The sequence below is a fragment of the Patagioenas fasciata genome, chromosome 3 (assembly GCF_037038585.1).
Source record: "Patagioenas fasciata isolate bPatFas1 chromosome 3, bPatFas1.hap1, whole genome shotgun sequence".
Lineage (NCBI taxonomy): Eukaryota > Metazoa > Chordata > Aves > Columbiformes > Columbidae > Patagioenas > Patagioenas fasciata.
Window position 1 is genome coordinate 110,717,206 of NC_092522.1, and position 21,398 is coordinate 110,738,603.

General features: G+C 41.4%; 1 protein-coding gene across 8 annotated transcripts in view; it reads left to right on the plus strand.

Annotated features, from left to right (window-relative positions):
* The first annotated feature begins 7,120 nt into the window (after window positions 1-7,120).
* The window catches only part of LPIN1 (lipin 1), a 47,817-nt gene continuing 33,539 nt past the window's right edge, over window positions 7,121-21,398 (plus strand). For 3 of the 8 annotated variants that reach the window (XR_011738537.1, XM_071807067.1, XM_071807071.1), the window contains exons 1-6: window positions 7,280-7,452; window positions 16,170-16,370; window positions 17,676-17,771; window positions 19,324-19,658; window positions 20,032-20,151; window positions 21,280-21,387. Coding sequence is in view for 7 of the 8 variants with exons in the window: in XM_071807067.1 (XP_071663168.1) it covers window positions 16,179-16,370; window positions 17,676-17,771; window positions 19,324-19,658; window positions 20,032-20,151; window positions 21,280-21,387 (851 nt within the window). In the remaining variant the exon portion in view is untranslated. The other 5 variants (XM_071807072.1, XM_065834738.2, XM_071807068.1 and 2 more) reach the window with 4 other exon arrangements.

Genomic DNA, 21,398 nt, shown 5'->3' on the forward strand with positions numbered 1-21,398 from the left:
GAGACCCCACCTGCAGTACTGCATGCAGCTCTGGGGCTCCCAAAGTAAGAAGGACATGGACCTGTTGGAGAGGGTCCAGAGGAGGGCCACAAAGATGATCAGAGGGCTGGAACACCTCTCCTCTGAAGACAGGCTGAAACAGTTGTTCAGCCTGCAGGTTCTGGGTACACCTTATAGTAGCCATCCAGTACCTAAAGTGGACCTACAAGAAAGCTGGAGTGGGAGTTTATACATAGGACAAGGGGTAATGGCTTTAACCTGAAAGAGATTTAGGTTAGATGTAAGGAAGAAATTCTTCATCATGGGGGTGGTGAGGCACTGGCACAGGCTGCCCAGAGAAGCTGTGGATGCTCCATCCCTGGAAGTGTTCAAGGCTGGGTTGGACAGGGCTTTGAGAAACCTGGTCTAGTGGAAGGTGTTCCTTCCCAAGGCAGGGGGGTTTGAACTAGATGGTCTTCAAGGTCCCTTCCAACCTGAACCATTCTATGATTCTGTGATACTATGACATTTATCAGTAACAATATATTTATGAGAACATATAATTCTGGAAGCAGTAAGATTAAGTCAGCTCAGACAACAAGCAAGACTGAAAAGACCATGTGCTTACACTAAGTGCATTTTTAAACATCATTGTTCCATACAGCTCAAATTTTGCCTGAAGAAATTATCACAAGCATCCAAAGGATATACTTTAAATACAGAACAAGCAGTCCTTGGCATAAACTGTAATCACTAAAATCTCCAAGAATTGGAAATAAGATGCCTCTAAGACTGGTTATCCCAAAACAATATCTCACTTCTCCCCACCAGATCACCTGAGTCTAGAGGCTAAAGATCAGAGAGATCTGAAATCTGTGCTGCTAGCTTGAGGTGTCCTCACCGCTCAGTGCATGAGAAGAAACGAGAAGACAATGTGGAAAGACCTGTGTGCCAAAGCTCTTGACCAGACCTGCTCCCCTGCACCTGCCTGGCTGTGACTAAAGCCTGGCAGAGGCAAAGCGATGCCCTTCAGGCAGGATCCACACCTGCTGCACAGGCTGAACTGGGAACAGTTGAAAAGTGCTCTTTTAAACAGTTGTTTAAAAAAATACCCTAATTTGGTTACATTCTACCACTTCAAATATTCAAGAAAGTTGAGTCTTAGTGAGAGAAAAAAAAAAATTAGTTGCAAGGGGTTGGATTATCTCACTTTTTTTCAGAAAAAAAACAGGGGAAACTTTGGGCAAAACTTGCAGAGGCCTCTCCCATCAGTTCACTGGCGCAGGAGAAAGCAGCCAGGGTCTGCCTCTCCTCACAATCCTCCATCTGCCTCTTTCTTGAGGAGACATTGAACCTTTTTCATCTAGTTTATATGACAGCATGAACTAACGACAGTACCTGAGACAGTACAGAGTTTTCTGACTCCAAAGCCAAGTAAACCTGCTTCCCATAACCACAAGCAAGGGACAGAGTGTCCCTTCATTCACCAGGAGCCACACACAGAGCAATGACTTTTATACCCTGGTCTGCACAGAAGTAATGAGTTTTTCTGTCACAGTGAGTGAAACCAGATATTGTTACTTTCATTATAAAACTGATTTTAGAAACTTGCTGTCAGTGCACACTGAGCTCTATTAGCACTTAGTGCCTAGCCTACCATAAGAAAAAACTTTATACAAAATGTTTCTTTATCTTCTTATCTGAAGTTGGCTATCGCTGTTACATCTTGGCTAGCTACAGGAAAGAGAGACTAGTCTGCACAGGAAGGAGGTAACAATGCAGTGAACTAATCAAGATGTGCTACTCTACAACCCCAAGCAATAACTCTCAGAACCTGTTTGCAAGGATAATTCAATATTGGTAGGCAGTCTGATGTAGAAATTGCAGACATGAGGCTGAGAAGAGAGCAACAATCTTCCCAACAGAAAGAGCTGCTTTCCAAACATATTTTTCTTTTGAGGATTAAGATTTTTATTTTAGTTTGCAAGAGATGCAGGACTAGTAAAGATTATACCCTGGGAAGTAGAACAGCTTTGTTTGAAGTTCTCAAAGCGTGTTTTGTACTGTTTTGTTCTAAACAAATAATACTGATCATCTTGCTTTCGATTTGCTGTGCTTTGAAAACAGTATTCTGGGCAAAAGCTTTGCCAGTCATGCATAGACTTACCAGACTGATGAAAAGCTAGTCCGAAACAGGACAGAGGGATTTTCCATGGAGTTGTATACAATCTCTTATTTATTTTATGTGTGCACATTTAAACATCAATATGTATTTTGCCTGAGTAGAGTACAGGCCTGTGTTTGAACATGCCTATGCAGGAATTCTGGGCTTTGGCTGAAGAAAGAACATCATGATTTCACTGTTACATCCTTAATCTCAGACATTGTGATTGCTTTGCTTTATCAGGGCTCACGATTTTCTAAGCTTTCTTAGATTATATTTAGAGAGCTCAAGCTTGGTTTATTAACAGACTGGGAGCTAAATTACTTTCTAATAAGACTGGACTGATACAAGTGGATCTCTGGCAGGGTTGATATACTTAGCCTAATTTAAATATCCTAATTCAAATATTCCTACACTCTTTTTCTTTGGCCATGTTTGGACCACAGGAGTCAATAGATGCCTCTGTTTCTCAGTAGCCAAGTATTTTGTAGCAGAGAACTGAGTTTTGACTGTGGAAAAAGCTGCTAGGATATAAAGGAAGCATTGAGGTTTTCATGGTTTTGCAAGGCTGCATGTGGATCTAGAGCAAAAAGAAAGCCTCTTTTGAGAACTTTCATCATCAAGACTTGTTATATTCTGAGAAGGAAAAAAACTTGTCTGGAAGGTCTTTGGCTACAGATCCCCTTTTTGGAACTGTATTTTCAGTGCGTGTATGTGGGAACAGTGTATGTGTCACAAAACTAAGTCGAAAAGTACTTGGTTCAAAATCAAGTTTGGTTATGCAACGCAAGCCCTAATGGCACTAGAGCTGATAAGCGCGTTGTCGTCACAGATGAGCATTTTGGTATGTGACCAGTGCCTTCTGCCCTGCCTCGCAATTCAGCTGCAATAGTTCCTGGAATGTTACAATCCCATATTTGATCATTTGACAGAACAATCCTCTCAGTTTCCCTTTTCACCTGTCACCACCCTGCCTCATTGATGACTTAAACTTTATAGTAGTTTTGATGACATTGCAGTCCTTCTGAGGATTATGTCACCACCTCACCTCTGAAAAGTGAGGCCAAAGAAGGGAGATACAAAATGATGTCAGCAGTGTATTGGTTAGCATGTGCGGCTGTCAGCAGACAATTGCAATACTTGGGAACTGTGACCATATGGAAAGCAAAACCCAAAAGCTACAGCTGGCAAAGTGCACAGAGCTCAGGTGGGACAGACTTGACGGCTGGTGCAGACCAGAAACATCTGCCTAAATGTGACAGATTGAACACACTGCCAAAAGCAAGATGGTTTCATGTGGAATAAAGTCTGTCCTGTATGGATTATGTTGGACAAGGATGGCATTTTTTCTCTTTTCAGAGTTTTTACTACTCAGATCCTCAAGCATCTGATACTGAAACTGCAGGAACAGTTGATCCCAGGAAAAGAGACAAAGCAAAATCAGCAGGACAGACAAAACTGGCGAAGAATTAAAGTCAAGGGGGCCAAACATTTTAGAAATCTCTGCAACTAATTAACATCTACTTACACTTTATTTTTTTTAAGCTCTCAGATAAATCAAGCACTAAGAGGCAGATTAAATGCCAGGTTTTACATGCTACAATAACCAGCACTACTGTGCCTTCAAAGGAAGGACAAAATAAAGAACTAGATAATTGGACTTGAAGGGAAAAGAAAAAGAAAGGGAAAAAATAATGTGAACCAGACAGAGAATTCAGTAGATTATTACAGGTACTGTAGGTATTGTACAAAAATATCTACTTATTTTAGGAGAACTATTCCTTTGTGAAGATGGTGGGACATTTAATTAGGTAATTACAGAATCAAAGTCCAACTACTTCCTGATGTTTACACTGGAATAAAACTAGATCAACTCTTAATTTATATTGCCTGAGCTACTCTGAGTTTGATACTAATATACAGAATGTCAGCACAAGACTCCAGACTCATCTTTGCTTATGAGTTCATTATAAATTAAAAACTAAAAGGTCGACTCTTCTATTTATTGAATCATTTTTACACGCATGGTGTGCATGCATTAACAATTGAGGTCATTCATAACCCAGGTACTATGTGCCTGAACGTGGGCTCCAGTTTTAGTAGCAGAAATGCCACATGGTACTGATAGTGCATTAAATAATGAACTTTTTGGTTTGAGTGGTTATTTTGCTCTCTTGCTGAGAAAATCTGGTGTCCCAAGTCAGAACTGAAGGCCTTTTTTTATTACTCCCCCTGCATGTACTTAGGCATTGCTCTCTAGGAATCTGTTCTTGAGTTTTATGAAACTCTCTGTGCTTGCAGACTTTTTTTTAAACTCAGTTTTATTAATTTAGAAAAGACAACACAGCTCAACTTCCTTCTTACTTGTATTTTCATGGTAACTATGAGCCAGATCATAGGCTAGAATTCCACTCTGCCAGAACCATACAAACACAGAGTGAATATGTGAACTATAAGCTCTTTGTGACAGGAATCAAGGGTCAGGTAACAATGGACAGGTATGAACAGACCAGCAAATGAGTGGAAAGAAAAAACTTCCATGAACAGGTTCTTTGAAAGTTTGTGGAAAGTTTTAACACAAACCTCGGGGAAAAAAAGCTTGTCTTGCCCAACACAATGCCTCCAGAAATAAACCTGTCAAGGGGGAAATGTTACTGAAACAAAATGGTAATAGTTCAGAACTTCATCATTCCTGTTTTGGAAATGACACCGCCAGGGACTGTTCTCTGGCAGTGGCAAAGCATTGCCTCCTGTCTGAACTCCCTCAGCCATCTAGTTTTGTGGTTAACTCCAGATTATTCTTAGGAGCTGTCCCTGACCATATTGTCCCCCAAACTCTGCACTGGGCTGAGCCAAAACCACAGCCATGACCATGCTAAGGCTTGGGTGGTACGGAAGACTATCTACTAGTGCTTAGTCCTCTAGATAGATGGAACTGGTGAGAATCGCTATGAGTGAAGTGCAGCACAAGACAAGTAAGGATTTCAGAATCATTTGGCAGAGGTTGTTCCAGAGAAGTAATATGAGGAAAACTGCCCTGCACTGTGGTCACACCATCAGTAAGAACAGAGTACAAAAGCACAGAAGGGCAAAGATGGTGCCCTGCTGTTAACAGAAGCTTACTGGTGCTGTGCAAGCATTCAGCACTTTCCACAGCATCTTGTGTCATGGCTATATTTACACTGCTCCGGAGGAAGAGAAAACAGGACCTCGCACATGGAACCATCAAAAATGTGAAGCATTATTCTATGCGTTATTTTACATTAAGCAGCAGACTGTTGGACACGATAAATAATTAAAAACAATACAGTACTTCCCAAAGCTGAGGTTCCAGCTTCTGGATTTCTGAAAGAAGCAGAGAAGAAGCAGAGAAGGGTGGGTGTTGCTGAGGCTGTGGAAAGACAGTGGTTTTGATTCAATATGTTACAATCATGTTTTCAACTTTAGTATAGTAGTGAAACACCATAGTGAAACAGTATGTTAGAGCAGTCCTGGACAGTGATGGCTGGACGATAATACCACCCCCTCAGAAAGAGCACAATTCAGGATTGTGTTCCACACAAATGTGGTGGGCAGAGCACTGGCCAGGATCCACAGCCAGCACAGACACAGCTTCTTGTATTTTCATCAGGGATGGGATTATTTACCAACACATCTCTGCCCAGAATGACTGGCTGCCCACTGACAAGGGGTTAGATACGATATGCCTCGGCAGCAACGCTCCTGGGCTCAGTTGTATATTGTTTTCTCTTCGGGATTAAGTAAACACCTTTGTTGTCTCTGGGCAGAAACTGTCTTCACTGACTTTTTTGCTCTAAAATGGAGGTGAACTCCTTAGTGTAGCTGCATAACAGGTAATGGAGGAGAACACAAGGTAGGGATTCGAGCCTGTAAGCGTGCACCAGGTCCTGTCACCCAGCCGTTCTGTCTTAGCTGTGAGCTGTGCAAAGACCAGCCAACGCAGAGACAGAGTTAGCGGAGCTACAGGAGGAAACATGTCAGAGGAAAACAGTAGGAAGGGTTTTAATTGGGTGAGGATTTAGAGGAGATTGCACTGAGATTGTTTTACATAGTAACTGGAAAGGTAACAGAAAGCTGAAGGCTCAAAAAGGAATCCTTCCCAGGCTCCAGCTGCATGTACATTTTGGGGACTAGAACATGCAAATGCACTAAATCCAGCTCTGAAAAACTTGTTTTCAAACCTAAAATTAGCAGGATCATCTTCAACTAATGAACTTTGATCCTTTTTTTTGATGCATATTCTTTGTCTTCTTTTTTTTTTTTTCCCCCCACATTATTCTGCTTCCTGCTCATTTGTTTTGCACTTAGCATTGGCCTTTTCTGTAAACAAAGGTGAAAAAGGCTGGAAGACTTCTCTAATTGGTTAATTTTTATAAAAGACATCCACTTCCCTGTTTAGTTGTTTAAGGCACTCAGTGTAAAAGGAGGTTACAATATTATTTTAATGGAAGAGACCCACTACCTGGTGGAAAAACTGTATTTCATCACATTTCTTTACAGTGATAAAGCATATATGATACTGAAAGATGTTTCCCCTGTGGCCCATTACTTTGGGATCCCTGGCTTCAACCCTAGCCTTTCAAGGGCCTGCTTAGCAGCGTGGACAGGACGATCCCCTCTTCCGCTCCCTGGTCTTCCTACCTACAAATCTGAAAAAAGATGCCTCTGTTAAATGTTTTTGACATCGACTGAAATGAGCTGGGAAAAGAGAAGGTACGTCTGTGATAATAATTTCAAGCTTGAAGTAAAGGTTTAAATACACCAACACAAGTACCACCCGAGCAGCCGAAGCTCCCCGCGGGCCAAGGCACAGCAGCGGCCTGCGGGACGGCCCGTGACCGGCCCCGCGGTGGCGCGAGGGACGGAGCCGCCCGCGCCCGCCCGCGCCCCGCCCCCCGCGCTGACTCAGCGCCGCAGGGCCCAACCGTCCCCCGCCCCGGGGCCGTTACGCCACCACCGGCTGTCGGCCCCGCGGTGCTGGGGGCGGTGGCGCTGCCCGGCCCCCCCCCCCGGCGGTCGGTAGGCGGGGGCCGGCCCGCCCCCGGGGGAGCTCCGCGCACCCCGCGGTGCCGTTCGCTGCCACCGTGCCTGGCGAGAGGCGGGTCAGGTGAGGACCGCTTCAGTGCCACCGCTGAGCACCCTCCCCGCCCGCTCTCTGCCGCCCGCCTTCCCCGTGCGCTGCGGTCCATCCTCTGGGGCGGGACCTGTGCCTGTCGCAGCGGCGGGCGGCGAGCACAAAGCCGGCGGCGGCGGTGAGCGGAGCCGGGGCGAGGCGGCGGGCGGCGGAGGTGGGTGCCGGGGTTTGTGGCGGGGAAGAGAAGGCGGAGGGGGAAGGGGAGCGCTGCTCCCGGCGCTGAGCTGGCCAGGGTAGGCTGTGGGAGGCAGCGGGTCCCTTGGGCCTGGGCATCCCGTTGGTCCCGGCAGGGCTCCGCAGCACCTGCTGATTCCCTGGCGGGGAGTCTGGCTTTGGGGAGTGACAGCGAGCAGCAGAGCTGTTGGGTTCATCTGGGGTTGACAGGGCTGTGTGCACGGGGTGAGAGGGAAAGGGGAAATCTGATGCTTTCCTGATTTCTCTTCAGAGCGAGGCACCCAGCGCTGGGCAGCTGCGGGGGGTGTCGGTTTGGAGTCCCTGCCCGTGCCGAGGTGTGTGAGCTTGTGGAGTCCAATGCCCCTCTATGCACTACTTTGCTTTTTACGTTAGAGGTGGTATTTTGCCTCCTTTTGGGTGGCAACTGCTGATGCAAATCGCTGCATTAGTGCCCCGAGATGGAATAAGGAAAGCAATAACAGGCCAGAGGGGTTTAATGCCATAGCTGAGCCTGGCTGGCAGTAGTGCAGTTGCTGCATATGAAACTAAACTTAATTTTTGTTTTCTCTTATGTGATTCCCCCACCCTCGAACAGTATTAATTTTTCTACCTTCAGGAAGATGAAGAGAATGTATCTTGTGGAGAGACGGTTGGAGACAAAACTGTTGACTGTTGTTGTTATCTCTGTCAAAAAGAGGAATTACGTACAGGCCTGTACTAATAACAGGGTCTCAGCACAGATATTGCAGACTAACTAGCAGATAATTTTTCCTTTCATGTGTAAAGTCATCAGCCTCAATAGATCTATTGACCTCTGATTTGGTCCACAGTCTGGAGGGTGTCTTGGAGTGGTTTGTTTATTTTATTTTGTGGCTGGCTTTTTCTGTGTTTCTGCTGTCTTAGGAAAACAAATACCAACATATGTTTAGTGTACGTAGATACGGTTTTGCTGTCATCAAGTCTACCCAGTTAGAAGTCAGCTGGATACAGGCCTGTTACAGTAAAATGAGTCTAATTCCATTACGAGAACTGGAGAAAAAGTGTGGAGACAGTGAAGGAGATAAGATGGGGGAGACTCAATTATGTTATGATGTTAGGCATAAAGCCAAGAAAGTAGCTTCTAATGGTTTTAGATACTTTCTGCTTTTCTGATAGCTCAAATTCACTAATGTGGAATATAGACTACCTGATGATATCTACTTACCTGACTCAGCATGGTCTGTTTGCAAGGGAGTTGGGCAAATTTTAGTCTTTAACCCTTTTCCATACCTGAGGATGTGCAGGTGCACACATTTGTTTATGAACACATCTACATACACTCAGCAACCATCAGAAACAGTTGGAATGCAGTAAGAACTTACTTTAAACTCCAAAAGTGCAGAAAATGTGAAGTTGTAGTCTAACAATTTTATTTTCTGATTCCACTGAGAGAGAGGATGCCAAGTCACCTGAGGTATCAGCATAGAGCTACTGCTGTGATTCCATGCTGATTTATGTTCCTCCTCTGACATCAGAACAGTAGCAGAGGGCAGCACAGTTATTTCAGAAGTTCTCAGTTTCAGGCATCAGTTTATATTTTTAAATTTGTTGTAAAGTTTGATCCTGTTTATGCAGTGTCAATCCAAAGGGGTGTCAGCCCTTGTGCGTGTTCCCCCCAAGTGTCTCCATGAGGAGGGAAGCCCTTGACAGCTGGGAGGCTGAAACACAGGAAAAGGGAGGGAAATGTGGAAGGTCTCCCAGGAGATCCCAGTGGAAGGAGGAGATGAATCTTGAGAGATGATTTCAAGAAGCCCAAAATGCCGAAAGAGTACTACCCACCACCTACTCTTTCTTGGCTTCTCTCTTTTTAGTTGAGGCTAGCACTTGTATGGGTGTGCAGTGAGTCATGTCATCTCATTGATCCAGTTGGTAATTATTTTTGTATGGCTTTAGGGGTGTTTTCAGTGCTGACACAAGGGCAAGATTTGAGAGAACTGGGAATACACGATTGGGAGGCTGGTGTGGAGACCATGGTTGTACACTTGAACTGGCCATGAAATAGTTCTCTTGGACCCCTGTGTGCGAGTCCGATGCCCTGACTGTGGCACTACAGGCCAGTCCTCCCTTTGAACTTGAGGATTCATTACATGCAGGTCTTCAATTCGAATTTTTTATTTCAGCTGCTCTGAAGAAAATGTTCTGTCCTTTACAGAGACTTTGTGAAGTATTGAACCAAGTAATATTTCAGATATTCGAAAGGCAGTGCAATACCAAGTGAATTGTCATCTCATAGTCAGAGTATGTATTTGTGAGTGAGTGTGAGAGAGTGGGTTCTGGGAGAGACTGGAAGCTTGACAGATAAGTTTGACATTTGATCCATTTGACTCTCTGGCTATTATAAGAGGTCACAGTTTTTGGCACCTTGGATAAATTGGAATAGGAGTCAAATAGTTCCTGATAGAATTAAGCCGAGGATAATCCCAACCCTAAAATATTTCTGGAGATTTGGCTGTCAGGAATCAAAATGCTCTTACACTGGTATAGAGGCAGCCACATGCTACATTTTGCTTTCTGATTTGGGATGTACAAGTGAATTGCACCTGTTTGCTGACTGATGAGAGGTATTGTCAAATCACCTGCAGGACTGTGGTCTGTCCCATGCTGCTGTGGCTGTGAGGAGGTCTGGGAAAAATGTGCACATAATCAGGTTTGGACAGAGTTTACCCTCCTGTTCACAGAACAACCAGAATCATGTTGCTCAGCAGAATGCTCTGGAGTTCTCCCTCAAAAACTTGTACAAATCAGGGCCATGGCTGCTTATGGCTCCCTTCCAGCTTATATGTCCAGGGTAAAAAATAAATGCCCAAGGGAGAGTGTTTGTCTATGTTTCACTTGGATGAGATTGGCATGCTGTGGTTGAGAGACAGCCACATTGAGAGACCCTGCTTGAGAGACCCTCTAGGAGCTAAGCCTTAGCAACTTGCTCAAGACCGTGTGGCAAAGCAGGGACCCAAACTGAGGTCTCCTAAAGTCCTGTGCACTGCTCCTCTAGAGAAATTAAATCCAGGCTCTGATTTTGCTTTGAGAAATGCACAACTTCTGGCTGGGAATTTACGCCACAAAAAGTGGGATGGGAATTCATGGCAGAGACTCTGGGTTGAATTGATGTGGGAGCTAATAAATAGTTACGAAAAAATATTTAGAAAGTTATTGCTGATTTTCAGTTTCCAACCTGAAATTAGTTAAAATATTAAGGACTTTGAATGTGATGGTTGTACAGCATTAGTGGCTTTATAATGTATTGACTGTTTACTAATAAACAGAAGTACCTTTTTAGAAAATAATAGGATTATACTTATTATAAGCTGTTGTAGTTAAGGAATCATTGCTACTGTGGTTGTGGTACAGACATGAATGGCTAAGCTTAATTTTGAAGGAGTCCATCTAGGGAATCTTCATCTGAAATATTTCCTTCTCTCTCTTAGGTTTTTATCATATATCTTTTTTAGAACATAACCTCTGATACTGTTTTGCATGGTAAAGAATATGTCAATAGCAGAATTCCATTAATTGCTGTAGAGGGAGTTGGTGTTCAACACTGTAAACAAAACTGATTGCTTCAGAGTCAAGAAAACAAATGTGTGATACATAGTAAAAGAGTAAGCACTTACCTAGGAGTCTTTGAAATATTGTAGTTTACTGTTTTTGTAAATGAGGAATAATTGTCTTGAAGGGGCCACAGCCTGATTCCCAAATATAATCTAGTCTCCCTCAAGCTTTACATCTTCAAAACATAAGCTAAGGGCAGATCAGGGAACCAGATGGATCAGGTTTGTAAAATTGTTATAGCTCCAGTGTCAGCAGCAGAGCTGCAGTGATTTGTTTTAACTGAACACTGACCCAACAGTTTTTGGCTCCCTTTTACCATTTTGTAAGTTGTATGGAGAATTTCTTAGGGAAGTTGGTTTGTTCTGTGCTTATGCCTGTCGCTTCCATCACAGACAGGGGTCTCATCATAACATCAGGTATTAGAGGCCTAACTGAAAGATGTATCTGTATGCATTTTGTTTGTGCTAAGCATTTGGTTTGTGTTATGCTTACCTTTGCTCTCATGGCCTACAAATTGAGTGCACAGTCAATAACTGTAGAACTCTAGGAAAGGGGCTGGAAGGGACCTAAATGCTACATCTGTGCTAGTGAATGAAATGGTGCCAAAGTCCATTTTTGGCAGCCAGACCAGCTAGCACCATCTGCTCACATCTGTTCTATAAACCTTTAAAAGAAGATGACTACTTCTAAACTGGTCGTGGGCGTAGTCCCCAGTTCATCTTATCAGCTCTGCCCAGGAATTGTTGGGAGAGTGATTTTTGGCCTGTGCCTAAATTGTGCCAGAAGTACGTTTTGTGATTGGAATAGATTCAGTATAGATGTAATGGCCGGGTCTGTCATGTGATATGGTTTAGTTTACTGCTTTGGACCCAGGCACAGTGACAATTTCTGTTCCAAAGATTACAATTGCCTGTTCCTAAACCAGTCCTAACAGATGTTTGTCCTACTTTTCAAAATTTTCTGTACTGGAGATTTCATGTGTTCCAAGGGAAGTGTGTTCCAGTTTTTAATTACCCTTACAGCATGCTACCTAAATAATGGTCCTTTTTTTTTTTTTTTTTTTCCAAAAAACTGTACGTCTTTAAAGCATGTTGAATGGCACTTGTATCCCTAACTAATTTCGATGTGTGCGAATATCTAACCTGTTAAACATTGCATTGTGGTGCCTGAAGAGACTCTGAGACTTGCAAAAGGAAAAATTGGCCTTTAGTTCCTATGACTTTCAGTATTTTATTTTACAAAATATGGTAAAGAAAGGTGAAATGTTGTGGGGAGGAGCTGGATTGTAAAAAACAGGCCACAAAGTGTGCAGTTACTAGCTTTTTCAGTGAAATTAGGACATAGTCTCCTGTACCTGTGTGAAAGAAGTGGATTATGGAGATGATAGTACATTTGATCTTACTATGGCGTCCAACAGAGCGTTACTTTAAAGAATTATCTTTATTAGGTCAATCTTTGGGAAGGTAATAAATCAGTTCAGTAATAAGGTAACACCTAGCTATTATTTTTTTGCATTTTTTTCCACAAGACGATCAATTCTGAGAAATGACTGCTGTTTTTAACTCAAAAGATCTGAAAATTTTCTGAGCCTCCTGGCAGGTGACGCTAGTTAAATTGACATTAAAAATAATACTAGAAAATACTTTAAATTTCATAATAGATACATAGTGTAGGGGTTGTGTAGTGTCTCCTGCCAAAAAAAACCCAAGACTCAAGACGTTTGAATATCCTGGCAGATGCAGTACAGGCTGTTCTCACTTTCTGTAAGCTTAGATCAAAAGGATTCTGATTTTTCCCAGCAGCAAAAAAAATATTCTATGCTATGTCCCCTAGCATGGTATGAGAACAAGAGTTTTACTAAATTCAGTATAATTGACAGGCAGGCTCTGGGGGGTTAGCCTATGACGTAAACTCTTTGTTTGCTGCTGAAGTTGCTGCTGCCTGGTTAGTAAGTGAAAGACTTCCAGGAGTGGCCAGAGTAAAGTAATGGTCCAGAACCACATGCAGTCTCTCTGGGGTTTGAGGAATGCTGGTTTCTGGGAGTACTGACATAGTATGGACTGACTTTAGGTTCAGAGTATAAAATGAAAAACCTCTGACTCCAAACAATCTCAGCTTTGGTTGGCGTGTATAAAAGTTAGGTTAAAGGGTCTATATCCATCAGAGTCCAGTTTCTGAACTCTCCCCTGTTTTAACTACAGCATCTTTTGTTCCCTGTGTTTGAAATATAAACCTGTTTTTGTCTGGTTTCCTGAGGAAGTGGGGTTTATATGATTAGTCTGCCAGTCTGTCTTTTCATTCCACAGTGATATTGTTGCACAGGCCAGGTTTAGCCCAGCTTGAGAGGATTGTCCATCAACAGCTGACAGTTTGAATGTGACACTCTAAGGGATAAGAGATTTTCACTGCATGGAAGCAAGCTGTGCTGTGCCAGTTGGCCTCAGAGCTTGAGGATAGTGTCTAACTTTTTAAATTCACAAGTATAAAAATAATCTCTGTTTCTTAAGACAGGGCAGACAATGCAGCTAAGATTTGTTGTGAACAAGAATAGTTGCAAAATTCTCTGTTTAGAGGTTTAGGAGACCGGCTGGTGAAACTTGTGAAGAGGATGTGTGAGTCCTCATATTTGGATTATTTGCCTCTAAGTTTCCCAAACAGCGTGGTGTATGTACTGTCCCAGTAACTCCTTCCCCACCAAGGAAGTTGTGGCTATTTTGCACCTAGAAATTTTGTTGCTTCAGCAGACCAAGCATTAACTAGGGTGAACTACACCATGTAATTTTGAGTCTAATTGTAGCCATCTTTAAATTCAATCCTAACTCAGTAAGAAATGCGTTTCTTACTGTGCTTTAGGTTAGAAAAATCCCCAGTAAAAATGGAAACATTTTCCTAAGCAGAGGAGTAATTTTAAAAGTTTGCTTACATCCGTCACCCTGGGGGCTCGCTTCTGAACTTACATCTGTGCCTGTGTGGTACCAGCTTTTTTAAGGAGTTCAGGTTATGATCACCAAGATATGAAGGGGCTAAGAGCTTATGACTTAAAAGTAGAGGCTGGTAGAACTCCTTTTGTTCAGTCTTCAGGATATTCAGTTATCTGTTGAGGGTTATAGAGGAAATGGAACTGGAATCTTAGGGGTATGCAGTGATGGGACAAGAGGCAACAGGCACAAGTTGCAACAAGGGAAATTCAGATTAAGTACTGGGAATAAATATTTCACTGTGAGGCGAGGCAAACACAGGAACACGAGTGGAGGGAGGGTGAGAAGTCTTCATCCTTTAAAAACTCAACGACACCAAGGTCATGGGCAACCTGGTCCAAGTTGTCCCTCCTTTGGGCAGAATTTGGGACCAGGTGACCTATAGAGGACTGTTCCAACCTGTTGGTCTGTGACTCAGCACAGGGTGTGGCATGAGTTTCAAGTGCAGTTCCCTATGGAAGTTTACCACTAGATTTGCATTCAAGAAGGCATGTTTTTAACGTATAATAGAAGTGATGTACCAGTTGAATGCCGGAGAACTGAATATAATTGCTCTTTCTGCCATGAAGTTTTTGTTTGTTGACTTTTCAGTAGGTGGCATTTCCTAGATGCCTTAATTGAGGGCTGTGCAGAAGTGCTTCTCCAAACAGTTTTCTTGCATTAGTTAACATCTTTTATACTAAATACTTCAAAAAAGTCTGTTTGCTTTCCAGAGTTAGTGACTAATTTTAATCTTTATCCTTTTGTGATTCCCTAGTTGTCAGATGGGGAGAGCATCATCGCTTTTCAGAGGCAATGTGGTGATGACTATCAGAAAGACCTAAAGAACATAAATAATTCTTCCTTCAGAGCATGATCCGTGTCCTGATGTTCATGTAGTGCAATAGAAACAGAGAAGAAAGCAAAGCTTCAGTCCATCCTATGTGGATGGACTTTTGGGGGAAAACCATTGGTGAGCATTAATTAACTAGAACAGCTATGCTTGAAGATACCAGCCTTAATTATAGTGTTTCCTAGCTTTCTGATTTCTTTTTTTCCTTTTTTTTTTTTTTTTTACTGTAATGCTTTTTGCTTTTACTGTATTCTTTTAATAGTTTATTGTTTCTAAGCATAAATCACAGTTAGGAATTGGAGCTATTTTTATGGCATTTCACACTTGCATCTCTTTGTTTATGGGAGAGCACAGCTGAAGGAGTCTCTTGTAGCAGCTGATGCCGCGCAGCTCAGTGCTGTGACTGTCTCTCGGGCTCTGAGCTCAGTTCTGTTCTCATCACCATCAATGGGAGTTTTACCCTTGCCTACCCTGCAAGTGTATGTCTTAAGTATGCATGCTGTCCTGTCTAGGGGACTGAGTGTATTAATGAAGCGCAAACAGAATGTGCATTAACAGTGTAGATGCGGGAAGCTAAATGTTAAACACTAAATAAATCCAGGAGCATGGGAAATAAAGCCAACCACTTCAACCATCAACACAGGCCTGATTTTTAATAAAGCTGCTGATACTAAAAGACAATTTTAAAACAAAAATGGTAAAGTTAGGAAGCACTCTAAAGTTCAGATGCTTTGAAGCAAAGGTTGCTTGTCAAACCTTAATGCGTATCTATTGTGCATATGCATTATAATATTTTAATGGGATAGATCCCTGGAAAGTGCTAAAATAGTCTTTGACTTGAGTGTAGTGGAAAATTAGTTCAGCTTAAAACCGTTCACTTGCTGTGCACTTAAAAGCCTGTAGAAATACATGAGAAAGGTATATTTAGTGTTGAGGGCACGATAAGTGATCGGAGGAGATGTTATTTTGGAAGTAATGCTTTTCAGAGATAATTGGAGACATTTAAGAGCTGCAGAATCTGAAAGTCTGACAGTGGTTTTGAATGCGAGTGGTTTTATGAACTTTCGAAAGTTGTTACAATTCTCTGACTTTGAAGGTCTCTTTTGGTTTTGTCCTTCTGTAGCTCTCTACAAACACTTGCCAGCGGTAAATAAGTTAGGTGTGAAATTCTGATTCTACGTGAAGTTTTTTATTTGTGAAACAGAAGAATACCCCACTGCTGGAGTCTCGGTCTTTCAGATGTCTCTAGAATATAAAGCAGGGTTCAAAATCTTATTTGTTCTGTGTTTTGGCTTTCAGGTCCAAACCATGAATTACGTTGGACAGTTAGCAGGGCAAGTATTTGTGACTGTGAAGGAGCTCTACAAGGGACTGAACCCAGCCACACTGTCTGGATGTATAGATATAATTGTTGTACGTCAGCCAGATGGAAATCTTCAGTGTTCCCCTTTCCATGTACGCTTTGGGAAAATGGGAGTCCTACGTTCTAGGGAGAAAGTGGTAAGAAAATTGAGGATTTTTTATGTTCTGTGAGGGGGATTCTAATGGTGTGAAAGTTACTGAGTGTTCTATGATGTGCTAGTCAAGACTTCTCTTAAGACACTCTTTGCAAAGCGCCCAAGTTGAGGCTAGATTCAGTTAAAGTGATTGTTACTTATTCTTCCATTTCAAAGCATAATTTCTAAGACATTGACTATAAAAAGAAACCAAGAAGAACCGTGAAATTGGCAATATTTATTTTCAATGAGCAAAGTTTTGAGTGTGCTGATCTGGGGCTATAGTATTTAATTAGTAACTGTGTATCAAGACCCTTTTGTTTAACATGTTCCTTGATAGTTATAAAAAGGGAGTTAATAATGAGGTAATATGTTCAGATAACAGAATGTTGAGGCTAGTTGAAGACAGAAAAAGCAGTGAGGATCTTTAGATAAGTGTAACCAAGCTGAATGACCCGGCAATATGATATCAGATGCAAAGTTGCCAGTAAATAATGCATGATGGATTATTTTAGTAAATAATTTGTAGCTACATACAGTCTAATTCTAATGTAGTTATAATTGTTCAGCAGAAAGATCCTAATATCACTGTGGACTGTGTTAAATTATTACATGAATCAGAGAAGAATACCAGTATTTATGATGGGCAGAAGTTAAAAATGTTACTGTGCCAATAGTATACTGTGTCCTGCAATATAAACTGAATGTAGGCTTGTCCAAACATCCAAAAAAACCCACCCGTGAGAACAGAGTTGGTGGCAAGAAAAGTTATAGGTGAAGAGAGAGATCGTTCTGACAAAAAATGGAAATAGTTGAGGCTGTATAGTGGTTAGATAAATGTCTGAAAGAAATAGACAATTTTTCACATTTGTGACTCTCATAGTGTAAAGAGAAGTCTGTTTAATGACACTGAAAGACAGTATATTAAGAATTTGCATATTGAAGTACTTCTTGCACAAGGCAAAATAAGGCTATGAATTAAAAAGAGCAGAAATATTTGTGGGGTGAGTGAAGCATTCAGAATTACATTTAAAAAGATTCAGGACTTTATATAATGACTATAAACCTTCCTGAGTAGAGGAGCAAGACAGCAATGAGCTGAATGAGTTAGAAAAACATGCTGACAATTGATGGCCTTGTGAAGGGGTGGGGAGAAAAACAGACAAGTTCAGTATTTTATATTTAATATAAGGTTTCCTACGCTTCCCTGAGAAGCATTTGTCCAGTGACAGTGGTAGGAGACCTGAACAGGAGCTGTGTACCTAAAATAACTTTATTTTCATTTAAGAATATATTTCTTTTCTTCCAGGTTGACATAGAAATTAATGGAGAGGCTGTAGATTTGCACATGAAACTAGGAGACAATGGAGAGGCCTTTTTTGTGCAGGAGATGGATAATGATCAGGTGAGAGTCAAAACTAATTTTAATTTGTTAAAAATTCAATGCCTGCTCTTCCGAGTCAGTTTTGAGTTAACAAAATTTGTTGAAAAGCATACCTCTACCCATTTTATAGTTTTGAAAGTTTCAGAACAATTTTCTGCTAAGAAAATTTAATATAATACTGTGGAGTTACTTTGTTTTTTGAGTCACCAAAATTGAAAAAAATCTAAAGATAGTAATCACATAACTGAAAAATAAATCAGAAGTGATGTGCATGCCAGTGTGCGAACAGAAGTAGCATGTACAGAGTTCACATACTCCAAAGATGTGTACAACAGAGGTTAATTTGTCCATGGACCTGTTTTTTGTAGAAATCTTTACTCTGAACACCACAGGTAAAAGTGTTCATGCTTTGTAAATATTGGTGCACACAGCAATTCTGGTATTTATCAAAGACATGATCTTGCAACTACTGTTTATGTGGAATTCTGTTAAATGAGAATGCCTGCTTTTGAGCTGTGTGATTAAATATTAGTCTATGTAAGTTATGGCCACACTAGTTTTGAATAGTCCTTACATAATGTAACATAAGAAGAGTTTTATACAGGCACTTCAGATATCTCCCATAATTTTTGTCACTGTCCAGAGTGTGATGAGTTTTAAAATTCTTATGTAGGACAATGGGTAGTGGCTTTGAAGTGATAGAGGGTAGATATAGATTAGAAATTCTTCCCCGTGAGGGTGGTGAGGCACTAGATCAGGCTGCCCAGAGAAGCTGTGGATGCCTCATCCCTCAATGAGTTCAAGGCTGGATGGGGCTTTGAGCAACCTAGTCTAGCAGAAGGTGTCCCTGCCCATGGCAGGGGTTGGAACTTGGTGATCTTTAAGGTCCCTTCCAACTCAAACCATTCTAGCACTTGGCAGTGTTAGGTTAATGTTTGGACTTGATGATCTTAAGGGTCTTTTCCAACCAAAACGATTCTATGATTCTCTGTTGAGTATGATACTACTTGCTTCAGATGAGAGCTGTGTGCACATGCAGTCTTAATCTCTGTATCTTTATATTTAAGTCTTCTCTGTGGTAACACTTATTTGGTGGGTGAAAATTGCTGGAAATACTTCCATGGATGTCTAGAGATGTACATATATGATGGAATAAGAGGAGGTTTGTGTGACCTAGTTATATACTGCTGACCTACCTGACTACTTCCTGTCATCTGAGTTGTGAAGGAAGAATGGATTTTAGAAAATGCTCAGGTTATAAACTAGGATTTTGTTTCTGCTCTGTATCTAACATCTGGTGGATAGAGACTTATGACATAACCTAGCCAATAACAGGTGCTCAGAGAATCCTTTTTATTAAGAGCATCATTCCTGGCTTGTCTAAGGAGATGGAGCACTGGAACGATTCCCCTGTGCTATAGGATCATACTGAGCACCCAGATGTCCAATCTTTGTTATTTTTCTGGGGAATAAATGACTTTAGATTTTGGCAATTGAGCAGAGATTTTAGAACCACATTTACAACTGGCAGAGGGACTAATATGTTATATGGTCTGCATGTTTTCTTTCTCAGGAGGTGATTCCTTTTCATCTCTCCACATCTCCCATTCTGTCTGAGGGAACTGTTTTAATGGAAACTCAGCTGAAGAGAAACTCCGTAGACAGAATAAGAAACCTGGACACTGGTGCATCCTCACAAGTACCACCTCAAGCCCATGGATCCCAGCCTTCTACTGAAACATCTTCAGGCTGTAGCTCTGTGAAAAAAAGGAGGAAAAAGAGGAGGAAGTCTACCCATAAATTAGATAGCTTAAAAAGAGAAGACAATGGAGACACGTCAGAAGATGAGGACATGTTTCTTATAGAGATTAGCTCAGAGGAAGAAAAAGAACCATTGGACAATGCGAGGTATCACAGTGGGAATGAGATATATAATGGAAACCTAACGCTGGGTTGATGTTCCATTACATACCTTCTAACAGTATTTTCTATTTAAGTCAGTATCTATGGTTTGTGAACGTGGTTTTTTTTAAGAAAAACCTGTAAGCTAGAAAGCTATTAAAAATGTTACTAACAAAAATAATGAAAATGACATTGAAAACATAAGAACAATCCTCAATCACTGTGATCTGGAAGGTGTGAATCAGGTAGCATTTTTCTATCTCTTTAGTTCAAGTTATACTAATTCTTCTCTACAGTAGGGATTTTTTGTTATCTGGAGTATATGACAGTTCAGTAATCAAGGATGGTTTTTAAATATCACATCTTTCCCTGTACCTAGAGTCCCTGTTCCAGATGTCTGTGTTGATGAAGTATCTAACATAAAGGCTCCTGCAGCTTCTACATTTTCTCAGTCTGCATCTTACCCCCATTCAGATGGAGAATGGTCACCTATTCAAAGGTATTTTTTCTGATAGTACAGTTCTAGATTACCTTCCTTTAATTTCTTATGTGCCACTGATGTATGAAGTCTTACGAAAAATTTTGGTATCAAACATCATCACTTTCAACTACAAGATGAATGCTTTCTATATTTGAGATCAGGTAGTGTACAAAAACTTCACGTTCACTTTTTCCTTGATTCAACAAATGCTTGCATACAAAGACAGGTCCACAAATTCTGAAGCGTATATATACTTGATAATGTCACTGCATATAAATACTGTAGAGAGGATGAACATTTTGTGAAATCTGACTCTTTGCCTGATGCACACACCTTGTAAGGTCTTCAGTGAATGCAAGTATATAAATCTCTAGTGCTTTGGGTGTAATCCTTTCAAGAACTATCAAGGTTTGAACTGGTGTTTAAAGAAGGTTTTCTTAGTGAACAAGTGTATGAGCTTCTTGTGTCCCTTTGAAAGCTAATCTGTTGAATTGCAGAGGTAGATGGACCTGAAATTATTGATTGTGTGACAACAACACATACAGGACTTCGCTTACTTTTTCCTGTATGTGTATTTGTGTGCATGTGTATACCTTTGACAGAGCAGATTAGTTTGGACATCTACTCTTGTGTCTGTGGAACACTGTAAAAAATGGACAATTTTTTTCTTGATGTGCATCGTGTTATCAATCCCATGAAGTCTGTGCACATCTGTGCGCATGTGCTGCACGTCTTCCGTGTGAACTATGGAAGTGAGGCACTATTCACAAGACTGTATCCTAAGCAGTCTAATCTCAATAGACTGCGCTGTAGATGAGGGACAGCGGAAGGGAGAGCAAGGAGATGATTTCAGAGCAAGGGCTTAATTTGAATTGCGTTCCGGAAGTAACTTTTTCCACTGACTGTAGAGCTTAACGTGATTAGCTTCACCAGTCTAGTGATAGCGTGTGTCAGTATCCTGCCCATTCAGTAGCTTTTTGAACTGTATGTTCTGTTTGTTTCTTGATTGCAGTATTCCAGAGTTTGAAAACTCTAGATGTAAATTCAGCATTCATGTAGCTAACACACAAAGAGCTTACGTTAATCAACACTTGTGAATAATGGCACCCTGTTTTTTTTTCTACCAACATACTGTGTGCTGTCCAGTAAACCTATAGATTGCACAGGGCAATCCTCTCTTCTCAGTGTTCCAGCAGATGGAGGCCTATCTAACTCTTGTCCTCAACAGTCTTCTCACTTTTCTCCTCCAGACAGGTAGAACAATT